Source organism: Chaetodon auriga, chromosome 20 (genome assembly GCF_051107435.1).
Source record: "Chaetodon auriga isolate fChaAug3 chromosome 20, fChaAug3.hap1, whole genome shotgun sequence".
Classification (NCBI taxonomy): domain Eukaryota; kingdom Metazoa; phylum Chordata; class Actinopteri; order Chaetodontiformes; family Chaetodontidae; genus Chaetodon; species Chaetodon auriga.
The window spans coordinates 4,275,049-4,288,637 of record NC_135093.1 but is presented as its reverse complement, the minus strand read 5'-3'; the positions used below and the strand labels follow the sequence as shown (position 1 = coordinate 4,288,637).

At 45.6% G+C, this 13,589-nt stretch overlaps 1 protein-coding gene across 11 annotated transcripts in view; it reads right to left on the bottom strand.

Moving 5' to 3' along the window:
* Positions 1-13,589, bottom strand: part of tanc2b (tetratricopeptide repeat, ankyrin repeat and coiled-coil containing 2b) — a 134,127-nt gene that overhangs the window by 42,916 nt on the left and 77,622 nt on the right. For 7 of the 11 annotated variants that reach the window (XM_076759429.1, XM_076759430.1, XM_076759431.1 and 4 more), the window contains one exon: positions 5,116-5,232. The exons of the other annotated variants lie outside the window; for them this stretch is intronic. In XM_076759429.1, the coding sequence (XP_076615544.1) occupies positions 5,116-5,232 (117 nt within the window). The remainder of the gene's footprint in view (positions 1-5,115; positions 5,233-13,589) is intronic. 11 annotated transcript variants of the gene reach the window in all.

Here is a 13,589-nt window from a genome sequence, read left to right as displayed (position 1 = left end):
CAAAACAAAATCCCTTAATGACCTCATCCTTTCGCCCTGCTGCCTGGTTACTTTCCATCATAACAAAACGTCATCGTGGTTTCATATTTTTCAATAACACCTGGCTATCATGCCCTAGAGGTGCCTGCTATATCAGTTCCATTAAATTTCACTTTATTTCCTCCAGTGTCACTCTCTGAGCTGAAGCTTCCACTAATTACTCACCCTGCTGGTTGTAAAGAGAGTAACTAGTGGCTAAATACAAACAGCTGCCATTGGATGTATAAGCCTCTAAATTGGCCCAGACATTAATGACATTGAAGCCAACAGCACGAGATGGCCGGTGTTTAAATAAACAGCAGTGAGACGGAGACAGCTAGCGGTGGAGCCAGTTTTCTCTCTCTTCCCCGCCCCTCAATCGTTTTCCTGCGGGGCAGGTTGGACCGGACTGGCAGGTAGCTACGCTAAGTCCTGACTGACGGCCGTGAGACAGTCCCAGCCACCGCGCCGTCTCTCTGAAGACAGACGGCTTGTCCAAAGCCTGTGGCCTTTCACTCATCCGTTCAAAGACTTACAGACGGACAGGCAATCTAAAGCCCGGCCTCCCCTCTCTGTGCGCGGGCAGGGCACTGTCAGGTTTCTCATTAGATCGACTCCAAGGCTGGCTGAGCAAGTAAGAAACGACGGGCACCTTCTGAGGGAGTGAAGGAAAAAAAAAAACCTGTGAAGCAAATGGGGATGACATGTTGCCGAGCCTCAATAAAAACACACAGCAGCAACCAATAATGAGCTAATCACAGCACACATTAGGTCCAAAACAGCTAATTATGTATGAGCCTTGATGAGATGGATATGGTGGCTCAGTAATGCAGCTGGATACACTTTATGTGGAGCAGAATATGTTTATGAGGGCCTCCAAGGTCACTGAATCCCTGCGCATCCCTTGAGGAAGAGCGCTGAATGCAGTAACGGAGAAGATGTAGGTAGATGGGATTACTGCTCCACCTGCTCACAGCGAACATCACAGGGGACGGCTGACATTCGCAGCCATCAGTCGCAGGAAATTGCCGGAAAACAAAAGCAAAACATCCATCGGCTAACGATTCTCGACCTTACGTATGCGATCTTACATACGTGGATGTGCGAGCTGCAGAGTCTGGACACGGAGGCAGTGAAGGCCTCCCAGTTGACAGACTGGTAGTAGTAAGCAGTGAATACATTAGCACTGATTAGTCAACTGCTCCTGAGGGGTTTGCAGCCGTGACCGTGATCAAACAGGGGCTCTGACTGTCTCTCTCGGCCTCTGCGTGACTGTTTGTCTGCGTCCCTCTCACTCATCTCTTTGTCTGCCTCTCTCTCTCTCAGTCCGCCTGTTCTCTGCGTGTTCACTTCCCGTCTTTCTCTTCCCCCTTTCTTGCTTCTTACAGCAGCATCTCTGTCGCAGCCAGCTGCCGGACGACTCTGCGCAGGGGCGAGCTGTTTGCTTCTCTTTTGATGTGGGAGCAAAATCTCTAATCTGGGCGCCCGAGTCCACAGTAACTCCCTCGAGCTAAACACAGGCGATCCCTTTACACGTCCATACACTCTCACACTCCGAAAAAGAAAAACTACAACACTGTTCAACATATGGCTCAGACCCGGCGGTTTGAGGAACTATTATCATGGAGCTGCCAAAGAAAACAAAAGCTAAAGAAACAAAAATATATCACAGCACTCGTATTTCATCTCCATCATGTACATCTGTTTTTAACTGCAACCAATAATCATGAGCCACAATCAAAGCGGACGCATACTCCACCATAATATATGGATTTCTTTCCCTTTACAGCTCTACTTTTCCTTCTTCACACACGGATTATGACAATCACACACCTCTTGCCGCAGCCGCTGATGACACACATTTAGAGCGCTTCAAAGCGGCGTGACAGCATCGAGAAAACAACGCTCGCCTCAAGAGGGACTTCAGGCGTTTCTCGCCACAGTGACACCACGAGCTCTTTAATGATAAGATTTGAATATGAAAAAAAAAGCATAAAACACATCTCGACACACACACACACACGCACACACATTCCTCTCCGTTGGATTCCCGAGCTGCGAAGGAGACAGATGGTTGCCATAGCAACTATCTTTGCGCGCAGCTAGGAGTGTGTTTCTGTGCGAGCGCATCTGTTTCTCCCCGGCCGTCCACAGATCTGCCCTCACGCGCCCAGAGAAGCATGTGTGCTGCGAGCGGCGGCCTGGACGGGACGGGGCCCCGCCCACAGGTAAGGTAACGCACACACACCGTGTGGCGGCTCACCTGTACCCGGGCTCTTCACCCGCCACTTCAGCGGGGTGAGTCCACAGAGAGCAAACACTTGTTCAAACAAACACTGACCAGGATCTCAAAGAGTAAACCACACGAGTCTTTAGAGCGACGAAGACTCAGGGCTCAAAGTGAAGAGGAGGGGGGCAGGCATATTGAGTGACAGGTGAAAATGGATTCAAAGAATAGCTGCTGACACGTGAAGGAAACGAAAACAAGGCAGATTCACACCTGTTTTAGAGTCTCAAGGTAAGAGGGAAACATGAGTAACAGTGACGCGCAGAGAGAGGTATGCAGATCAGCACTGGATGGCTGATGAAGATATCACAGGAGTGAATTTCACATTCCTCACGTGCGCAGTAATGATCTTATCCACGCAACAACATTTTAGAAATGAAGGCACGCTCGGTGCCAGGTCTGGATTAGAAGCGGCTGATATGATGACACACACTGTGGGACCGCAGAAGCTTTCCTGTTCGCATCTCTGGCTGTGCTGCTATCAGAGAGCAGCACTGCTTTATCTGCATGCTGGACATCTATCTGATTTTTGCATCAATGCCATGAAACACCTTGAAATGTCAGATTACATTTTCTAGAATAGCCAAAAGAGTTTCTCAACTGATATTCCAGAATTTTTTTTTACAAAAACTAGCCACAACCCTCAACATGTTTGTCTGCCAGGTTTTATGAACTCCCCCAAAAATTAAACTGGATGTTTTTGCTGTTTGCTGCACTAAACATGTCTGCTCTGTAAATCACGTGTCCAAACCAAAATGGGGAAATTTATATCCGAGACACTTTGGTTTCATGATGGTGGTTTCCACACTTGCTTGTTTCCAAACAGCCAATAAGATCGCACATTAAACAGCATGTAGACATATTTGGCCTGTTCAGATGCTGACGTGGTCCTTCAAACCACTGCTTTGCTAACTGAGCCTTTCCAGGATGCCCCTTTCATACCCAATCATGATCCTCTCACCTGTTACCGATCAACCTGTTTACCTGTGGAATGATCCAAACAGGTGTTTCTGGAGCGTTCCACATCTTTCCCAGACTTTTTCTGCTCCTGTTCCAACTTGTTTGAAACGTGTTGCTGCATCGAATTCAGAATAAGCATAAATTTAAAAAACTGAATGATTCATTGAAGCTTTCAATTGAATATATGTCAAAAGGGATTAGCTAATTATCACATTCTGTCTTATTTATGTTTAACACAGCATCCCAACTTGATTCTAATTTAACCACAGAAGGGCATGACTAAATGTGATTTCACTTGGACTCAACTCTAAGTTTAATCAAGTGTATCTGGATATGTGTATGGGTATTTTGATATAAAATGACATACACCATGATAGAGCAGTTATCCGTGGTGCCCACACCTCGTCTGGGTAAATATTGTAAGAAGGTTCAGCTGTAACATCATTAGAGAAGCTTTCACTCTGATTTATATAAGGAGGACAGTTGGTGGTGAATTTTACAAGCTATCTCACAAAATATTCACACACGATATTTATGACACCACAAATTTGTTTGTAGGCCATAAAAATCAGCTGATACCTGACTTCATCCCGGCGACAGACAGTGTCAGCAGCAGAGTGTGGACTGGCATGCGATCGGATGTTTAAGTCACTGCCCTGCTGCTACTCATGCCAGGGAGCCCTTGTTAAGAGCTAAGATGTCCATCTGTCCACCTGGGAGGTGCGAGTCCTCACCCCAGAAAACTCATCTCAGCCCTTCTGGTTCCTCTCCAGCTCAAGTTGTTATTGCACAGACAGAGAATTCCTGTTTGTAATCAACTGTTTTCCTGCCTCGATGGTGCTGCAGATTACCATTTCAACCCTGAAATGTCACATCTGTAGGAGCTCTTAGCAGCTCATCACAACTGATAGGCTATTCCACAGTCTGTTTCACAGGGTTTCGCAAAATAAAGCCAGGGTCATCAGTTTTTCATCCGTGAGACGCAACAGCGAGCCGGGTGCCAAACTAAGGGGACTATCCTAAGGTGCTACATACTATTCAGACGTACACAGACATAAGAAATACGATGAAAATATATTCTAGTGCGTTTCCACAGACAGATCACCTACTTAGAGCTCCCATTGAGCAGAGACTCAGCAGAAGAGGCTGACAGACGGACAAGGCTGGTAGCACTCTGTCGACCATTTTCCTTCTAAGTTACAACAGTTAAGCCCACAGAGCCCCCATCACTACTCCTCTCATGTCTTCACACAACCCGGAGCGTTGTAGCATTGTCCTGCCCCGTTGAGAAGTCCGCACATCCACCCGAGGTCGAGCCAACAAGACAGGTCAGGAGGCTAACACTGTGCTTCTCAGTGGCAACAGGAAGGGGAGAGGCGAGATGAGAAAGCAGATATACGAGAACAAAATCTCAGCAGAGCCCTATCCTCGAGTGACCCGCTTCACTGTCCTCCCTGCGCGAGGAGGGGAGAGACGAGGGGGGGGTAGAGGGAAATCTGGACTGTCCACAGGATTACCAAGAAACCATCGACTGTGAAGTTAACAGAAAACAGAGGCGGCACCTAAACAGGCTCTGCGTCCGAGAAGCAGAGCAGAGTGAGAAAGCAGCAAGAGAGGATTACGGAGAGGGAGAGGGGGGAGGCAACGAGGATGGACTCTGTGGGCACCGGGAAAGCTATTTCATTAATGACCTTAGCAATGTTTTCGCCTTTGCAGCAGCAGGCAGAATAACTGGCAAACCCAGAAACTCTCCCCATCCCTCCGTGAGTCGTCCTACCGCGTCCGCAGACAGGAACCAACATGCAAAAGGCAACGCAACAAAATGAGGGATGGGCTGGCTAAAAACTTACCAGGGCAGTATGTGTCCAGGTCTGGATTCTTGGCAGTGGTGGAGGTGTGTGTAGGGGAGCCAAGCTCTGATTGTGGAATGCGAGGGCTCTCCACAAACTTTGCTTTCCGCAGAGGGGCTGGGAGCAGAAAGCACACACACATATAGAGAAGGAGACAACACGTACACACACAGAGACACACACACACACACACGCGCGCACACGCACACACAGATCAGGGAGATGGAGGAAGACGAGAAAGAGAGGACAGAGGAGTGACAGGGACAGGAAAGAAAGGGAGGAAGACAGAGAGCTTATGAACTTGAAGCAGCACACTGATAAAATGAAAACATCCTCAAGGCTTTCTCAGCCAGCTTTGTGTTTGCCTTGGGTCAAATAAAGCTAAAGCATGTGTAAACAAGCAGCAGGGGCAATCAGGTAGTGGGCTCAGACAAACCAATGCAGCGGCAGAACATCGGCCAACCACTGCCATGTGAAAACACCACCGCGCCTCCTCTGTATAGGCCCTTCATTTCACTCCCAGCACTCGCAGAGCAGCGAACAAGATGGACTTTCGGACTGGAAAGATGGAGTGCGATAAATAAGCTTGTTGTGTCTATTTGTCCAGTGTCATAATCACACCGAGAAATGCAAATGAGATCCATTTTTGGAATGTTCTCGCGCCTGACTCAAGCACAAAGTCTGAGACATCAAACGAGTCCCTTTGACAAGAAATTCAGAGACAGAGTTGCATGCTGGAAGGCGGGGGCGGCGGTTGTGACACGATCTTTTTCTGGGTTCTTGGTTGCGGCACAGGGATTGTAAACACCGCAACCTAGACTATCTTATAGTATCATGAGTGCATACATTATGGCGGCAGCGTCAGGTCTACTGAGAACAAGGATTCAGAATGCAGAGCCGACTTTGTACCGATCAACACAAGCTCAAAAACCATCCACTCAGCTGCATTCTTCAGTTACTAGAACAACTTTGCAAGGACGCTCCTGTAAACTCACGATTGTTTCGGCTCTCCACAGCAGCTGCAATGCTCCCACAATGCCAATGCACAATACCAACTGCTTGTACTGGATTCTCTAAAACTTAAATATATACAGCAGACAGTGACTTTTGCTACCCTGAGAGAAAAAAAGGCCATCGTTTCATAGAGGTGAGTACGCTCACACACAGCAGCACATATTTCTCAACATCTTTTCTCTGATTCTGAAAAAAAAGTCCTCGATGTCATGAAACGCAACTGTGATGGAATTGAACACAAAGGCATTCAACCAGTATCACCTAAACTGTGTGCGTGGCTCATCTGTTCAACCTTTTTTGTACGTGTGGGGGGTTTGGTAGCATAATTTGTTTTTAATTGACTAATCTGGTTAAATAAGGGTTTAAAACAGATTATGTGCTGCATTCTGCAGCTGTTAACCCTTCTTATTATGGGTGAGTGCAAGTGTCCAAAGCTATCTGATGAAGCACGGCCGAGTGGGGTGAGCAGGAAGTCACGAGCAGCAGCTGAAACATATGTTCGAGCAACAATGACTGCAGAACAAGAAGGGACTCCTTAACACGCTGTTTGGGGTTCATGTTACAGCTAATTCCAGTGTCGTGTGTATGCGTGTGTGTGCATGCGTGTGTGTATAATGGGTGGAGAGTAGAGCTGTCCATCTGTCTAGATAGTCTTTGTCTTAGTTTTTGTGAGGACAGACAGAAACAGATCATACTACTGCAGCAGTGCAGACTTTTGGTCACAATAAAACATTTGTAGAGTCGAACAGAAAACACTGGAGAGTTCATGCCCAAAGGCGGCACAATCCTCTAGACTTGCCTTTTTAAACACAGATTTTAAATTTCCAACCTCCACCCTCCATCCTTATCTACATAAAAGCAGATCCAGAAACTGTCCGCTGTCTTCAAGCCATTTGTCTTCAAAATGTCAACTTTTCAGGAACTACGACGGCTCTGCTTTGTGCTTGGTGACGGATTTTTTTCAAACACTGGTAATCTAATGAGTTTAAAAGGGTTTATGATGCATATCAGTGGTAGAATTTCTCAAGCCATATGGGAGCATGTAATCCTTAATTTTATCTCAAGACTAAGAGTCTACAGCCATGCTGGCAGCTCTGTGAGGCTTTACTGGGGCACAGCAGTGCTCTGAGCTAAATGCTAAAGTCAGCATGCTAACGTGCTCTCACTGAGTAACACGGTGATGTTTAGCAGGTACATAGTTAATCATGCTTACCATCTTAGTTTAGCATATTAGCATGCTAGCATTTGCTAATCAGCACTAAACACAAAGCAGAGGCGAGCATGATGGAAACGTCATTACTCTTGTTGGTATTCAAGCAAAAACGAAGTATTGGACAAACTAAATAAATAACGAGGCGTCCATTGATGTGATCACAATTTAATCAGAGAACATGAAGTTTCATTACGATCCATTGACATTTCCCTTGAAATCACAAGTGTCAACCTCATGGTGGTGCTAAAGGAAAACTCAGAGGATCAGTCTATAGGATGCATCCTCTGTGGTCTGTGCAAAATTCACAACAATCCATCTGGGACCAAAATGGCGGACCGGTCCACCAGCTGACATTCCATCCCTCGAGCCGCAGCGTGGCCAAACACACGGATCACCAAACCTGCGGCTGTGAAAGGTGGTTTTCAACGGACAGAGACGACAAAGGGATGCAGGTGCCAGGTTCATGAAAAGTTAATGAATTATTTACAGGAACTCCATGAAAACTTGATCTGGATCTGCACCAGAAACCAGTCACTTGTTTCTCGCATGGTCGATCTAACTCCACCAATTCACTGCAATCTGCTGTCGAGGTTTGAGATATTCTGCTCACTAACAAACACACAGTCAAACAAACAAAAACAAAATCTCCTTGGCAGAGGAAATAAAGCACTCCTTCAGAGCTGTGTGTGTGTGTGAAGTAGATGCGTTCACTTGACGCACACACACACACACACACACACACACACTTTAATGCTGTGTTGGTATGGTCTGGAGAGGACTACGCTCATTGACCACATCTAGGAAGTGAGCCAGCACAGATGCCACAGTGAGAAACTACAACTGACAGCCAGGAGGAAGAAGAGACCAGAGTCATCAACGACTGGATCAACTGCTTCGATGGCAACTCTGACGCAGACACACTTGATGGACGCCTGACAAACAGGCTTCCAGGCCACTCAGACATCATTTTCTTTAATCACTAGTTCAAATTACATAGAAAGAAATCTATAAAATGTGTCAGTGAAAAAATAATGATCGCACTTTATTTTAAGGGACAAATATTCACCATTAAAGAGTTTTATTGGCATGCATGTTAGCAGCATGCTAGCTCTTTATCAGTCATTATAAAGCACTAATGCCTTCATCTGGGGGCTAGGGTTATTAAAGGTTAGGGTTAGGTTATAAAGATCATAACTCATGTACAATAACTTCCTTATTTGCTACGCAAACTCTTTGTTAATGGCCTTGTAGTTGTAGAATCCAGAGCACACCCCCAATAACCACTACACACATTTTCACACACAATCACAGCGTTTCAGTTATATTTCCGCTTGTTTGGTGAGTCTCAGGCCACAGAGGAAGGGAGCAAACCAGCAGCCTGCAATGGCTGGCCTGTGATGTAAAGTGAGATTCCTCTGTCAAACCACAGCGCTGCCTCATTCTGATAAGCTGCTCTTGCACCTGCAGTGACGAGCCTGCAACAGCTCGCGCTAGCCTGTAACAAGCTACGAGGACAGCGTGACGGGCCGAGCTTTGACGTGACACCGTGCATCCTGCAGGATGTCCTCACATATATCAACAGCTTTTACATTTTGAATCTTTTACAGTTCACCTGCCAGCACGCTGAGGAACACTAGTTGACAATGACTGTGCTAAGAGACTGAAAGCATTTTTTCCTCCCAGAATACCTTTTTTTTTTTTTTAAACTCTGGTGAATGGCAGATTACCATTTCTTTTGTTTGTTGTCTCCCTGATCTCACCTCTATAAAATGGCGAAGTGAGACTGTCTATTGGAGTAAATCCTCTCTATAGCATCGGCTCCAGGAGACTAAATCCCAGGGACTTCTCTCCTGCAGTTCTGTTGTCAGTGTGTGCCAGGCTGGGGATGGGTGACAGTGTGATGGATGGCAGCAGGCAAATCCACTCCTCTAATGAGCTTATGAATAAATATATCTAGTCTGTGTGTGCAGATGCACGTGGCCGTGAAATAGATATTTGTTACATGCTCTGGATGTGAGGGTGTGAATATGAATATGCATGTGACATGTATGCAAGTGTACATGTGAGATTAGAGTGGGAAAGGGGAGGGGATGCCAAGAGATTGTTGACAGTAAATAAGCTAAAGGACAATGTGAAAATTTAAAAAGCCGATCTCTATTCCCAAGATTGTCAGCACGCACGCACACAGCCTTTGGTGAAATCATCAAGAAAAAAAGAGAGCAAGTCAATATTGTGATTCAAATTCACGTATGCAGGGTGCTGTGCATATGAAAGAGAGCCTCTTTTCAACACGACAGTCCCCTCAGACACAACCTGGGTTTTCAGCAAATAAATGACAAGATCTGAATATGAATTGGAAACTCTCATATGCAATGCACATTCCCGTTTCTCATTCGCTGCAGATTAGAGAACGATAAGCGGGTGAAAGGAGACATTTCTATAGCAGCGAAGCGCCGTCTGCACCGCTGTCTCAGTTACATACGACCTCAGGCACGCACTCAGACAAAGACACGGGCGCCCACACGTTAACATACACACACGTACAGAACAATACTGTGGGTGAGGACATACATCGGCCGGCTGTCTGCAACCCAAGCTGTACAGAAACTGAGCATGCGGCCCTGGTCACTATGGCAACAGCAGAGCACGGGGAAAGGACGAGTCTCGTCCACCTTTCTAAAGGTGGCGGCAGCGCAGGCAGAGGGAGTTTTCACCGGCACAAAAACCTTCAAGGCCCCGACACATCTGCTCACATGTAATCAAACTGGCTCTGCTGACAGCTCGCGGCTGCTCTGCAGGGCCGGGCCTTCCCCTCGTCACCTCGGCCCGACGTCCTCGGCTCTCACAGACACCGTCACAGAGGCTCTGAGCCTTTGCGCTGTGGCTGCCCGTCTCTGCTGAGCTCCCATCAAGTCCCTTTACAAATGCGAAGACAATAAAGAGGCTTTTACGTATGTTTGAGTTCCTGCATGCGATGCGTTCTCCAGGAGGGCTGCGTGATACGGTTAAATCAATATCACATCATTTTTTAAGGCTATTTAAATATTGTGTGTTATATTATGGCTTATGGCTCGCACATAAAATATCAAAGTCAAACTGATGCTGTGCTCTGCTGTTAGGCTTTACGTAAGACAATTATTTTTTCAATTCGCTCAGAATAATTAATTTAGAGTGCTCAATTCTGTACAATAACAACAATAACATAATATATTATCAAGCTATAGTTTCATTTAAAGTTGACTATGATATTGAGAATTGGTCAATGTATGATGAATAACATTTTGTGGCTTTGATGTTAAGCTTTTAGACAGCAAAGGAGATGTTCTGCGAACTCTTATGAAGTCAAAATAGATCCAACAGAAGGTGCAACTATAAAGTTATGTGTAAATTTAACGTCTTTTGTTCACTTTTTCATCACTTGCAACTTCTTAAAGGCCACATTAGCCGCTACTAGCATGACACAGCCAAACTGCCTGCAGTCCAGTTGCATTGTGGGAGATGTAGGCGGCAGCTTTTGACAAGGAACAAAAACAATATCTCAGGTTCTGCTGCACTGATTTAATTTGTATTAAACTGTCCATCATGAGTCTAACAGTGTTATAGAAGTGCACCTCTAAATCGCTGGAGTTCTCTTTTAATACGTTACAGATGAAACACAGATGTGGCTGATAATGAACGTGGTCTTGATACTGACGACTTCAGACGTGTTGTTTGATTTTCACTTCAGCAGTCTTTCTGTACGACCCAGAGGCTTGTTCCCAGAGTGCACATAGTGATCCGGCTCACAGACCACGGGCGGTTCTGTGTACTTGTCTGGTTGACTTGTTGAACAAAACACTGCAGACCAGATGTTGCTGTGCAATACGGCGAGCTGCTCAGTCACGGCCTCGAAACAGAGGCTGCTGACAGTCAGCAGCGAGTGCAAGTCCATTAGCCTCTGCCTCTCCCTCTTTTATGTATGTGTGTGAGTGTCTGTGTATCTATCATTACAGCCTTGGGAGGATTAGCAGAGCAAGGTGAGGCACAGGCAGAATTTTAAGAGGGCAGAGGGAGGGGCTGATTTTCTAAGAAACGCTCATTAGCCGAGCTCTCTCTTGGCCAAAAAGATGTTAATTCGAAGTTTCACATAACCTTATTGGGCCTGGATTAGACCACGAGCACAAAGTGATATCAACGCTACATCAACAAATGAGTAAATCAATCTGGAGAAGGTACTCTGAGCTGCTTATCATCAAAGTGTCGAAAAATCACCGACTGTATGTCACAAAGCATGAATCTGTAAGCAGCACTGCAGCCTGGGAACAAGGGCAGTGATCTGATATGTGATTGGGAAGAATCTGCAAACAACTGGCACAGTTAGTAATCCTCACACGGCCCTTAAGGTGGGTCTCAACTTAAGACTGAGCCTGACTGATCAAACATGATGGGGCTTTTTCCCATCTGTGCCCACAGCGCCGTGGACCATCCTCCATGAACAATCAATGATGGAAAATCAAACAGTTCCCCTTAAAAGCACATTTTACAGAAGTGTTTCTTTTTTTCTTCAGCTACACTTCCTCTTGACCTTCCCACCGTTGTGAGGGTTTTTAATCGAGCTCACATCTTACTGCTATTTGTGCATCGTCTCACTGCTCTGAAGGCACTTTATAACATTGTCTATGAAAATGTAAATCGAGTGTACTGCTTATAATTGTTCCCCTCCAGCCCTCCAAATCAACGGGGTGTTTTATAACATTTTGTCACCCTGGACCATTTATATTCATCATACCATCTCTGGTTTAAATCCCTGTTGTATAAATCCCACTTATGTCCATACCGCGGGCTTTCTGTGCATCAGTCCTCTCGAGTGAACAAAGCCGTCATTCCAGCCCTCATGACTCAGCTGGAGAAGCACGGCGACGATTGATAACATTGAGCGATTCAGTCGCTGTTAACTTTCTCTTATGGTTTCACTCCTTCGGTGGCCGGGGGACACGGAGGTGTGACCGTGAACTTTTCACGTTGTCTTCCTCAGCAGGACACATGGCGGGCCTGTTCTCCTGAGGCTTGAGGATGACTGCAAGCCGTAAAGTCAAATACGAAACCACTTTGAGTGAGAATAGCATAATTGCCAAGGACACCACCTGATACAGTGATCTAATAATAGCTAGGCCACCTTGACCTCTGTCCCAACTGGAGTTCAGCCCCTAGTGGGGATATTTATAACCTCCCGGCTACGCTCAACTTGAGACCACACCCTTGTCACTGAGAAAATCAGGACGAGCTGGATGTTTGTCTGCTGTTATTCGATTAAGAAATTAAATTAAGCATTTAAACTAGACAATGAATCAGGAAAAGAATTACATGACAGATATTGAGGCTTCTGATTACGATGTTTCTGGTAATCTGGCGCTATCTTTAGCACGACACATAATGAAGATCAAAGCCCCCCCTTCCGAAAAGAAACTCTCTCACGTCTGACAAAAGCTGCAATCAGTTGTTGCTCTTACGTAATCCAGTAAACATACTGTAGTTAGCAAACTGATTGCAGCCATACAAAGTCAGAGCTGTGATCCAGACAAACGGCTCATAGCGGTTCAGCGCCCTGAAATGACTGAGCAAATAAGTTAACAGCACACAGACAAGTGGTGAATGTTAATACTGAGGGCTGGTGTCATTGTGCAGTCCTGTGCAATCATCTGTAAGGTCTCGGATACGCATGGACACACTTACACACACACAATAACACACTTCTTTAGGCCCGTGTGTGTGTGTATCTCACACAGAAGTGTTTGCTCAGCTCTTCACCATCAGCATTCACAGAAAGCAGTGAGGTGGTATATGTAACCCACTGCTCTGTTTTGTAAGCAAATCATTATCTTCGCTATTAATAGCACACTGCGGGTTTCTCTTTTCTACTCTAGAGCCGTTTTTCCAGGAGGTACTGCTAAATATCCAGATAAGACCAAATGTTAGCAACAGCCACACTGAGGGGTAGTAAGATGATGGTAATGGTAACTTCATTTGTATGTTAGCTTTTATGCAAAAATGCAGCCTTTTGCTTTATGGAAAAGGATCAAAATTCACAAAGATAAACAATCAGTAACAATGTTTTATTCTTCTAAAATAGAAATTCATTAAACTAATATGCCACATTATTCTTAATAACCCCCCCCCCCCCCCCCATGATATTTAAAAAAAAGAAAAACATACATAACAAATTTTCTATTCTAAGGTCAAGCGCAGGCCTCCCCAAAAATGTTAAAGA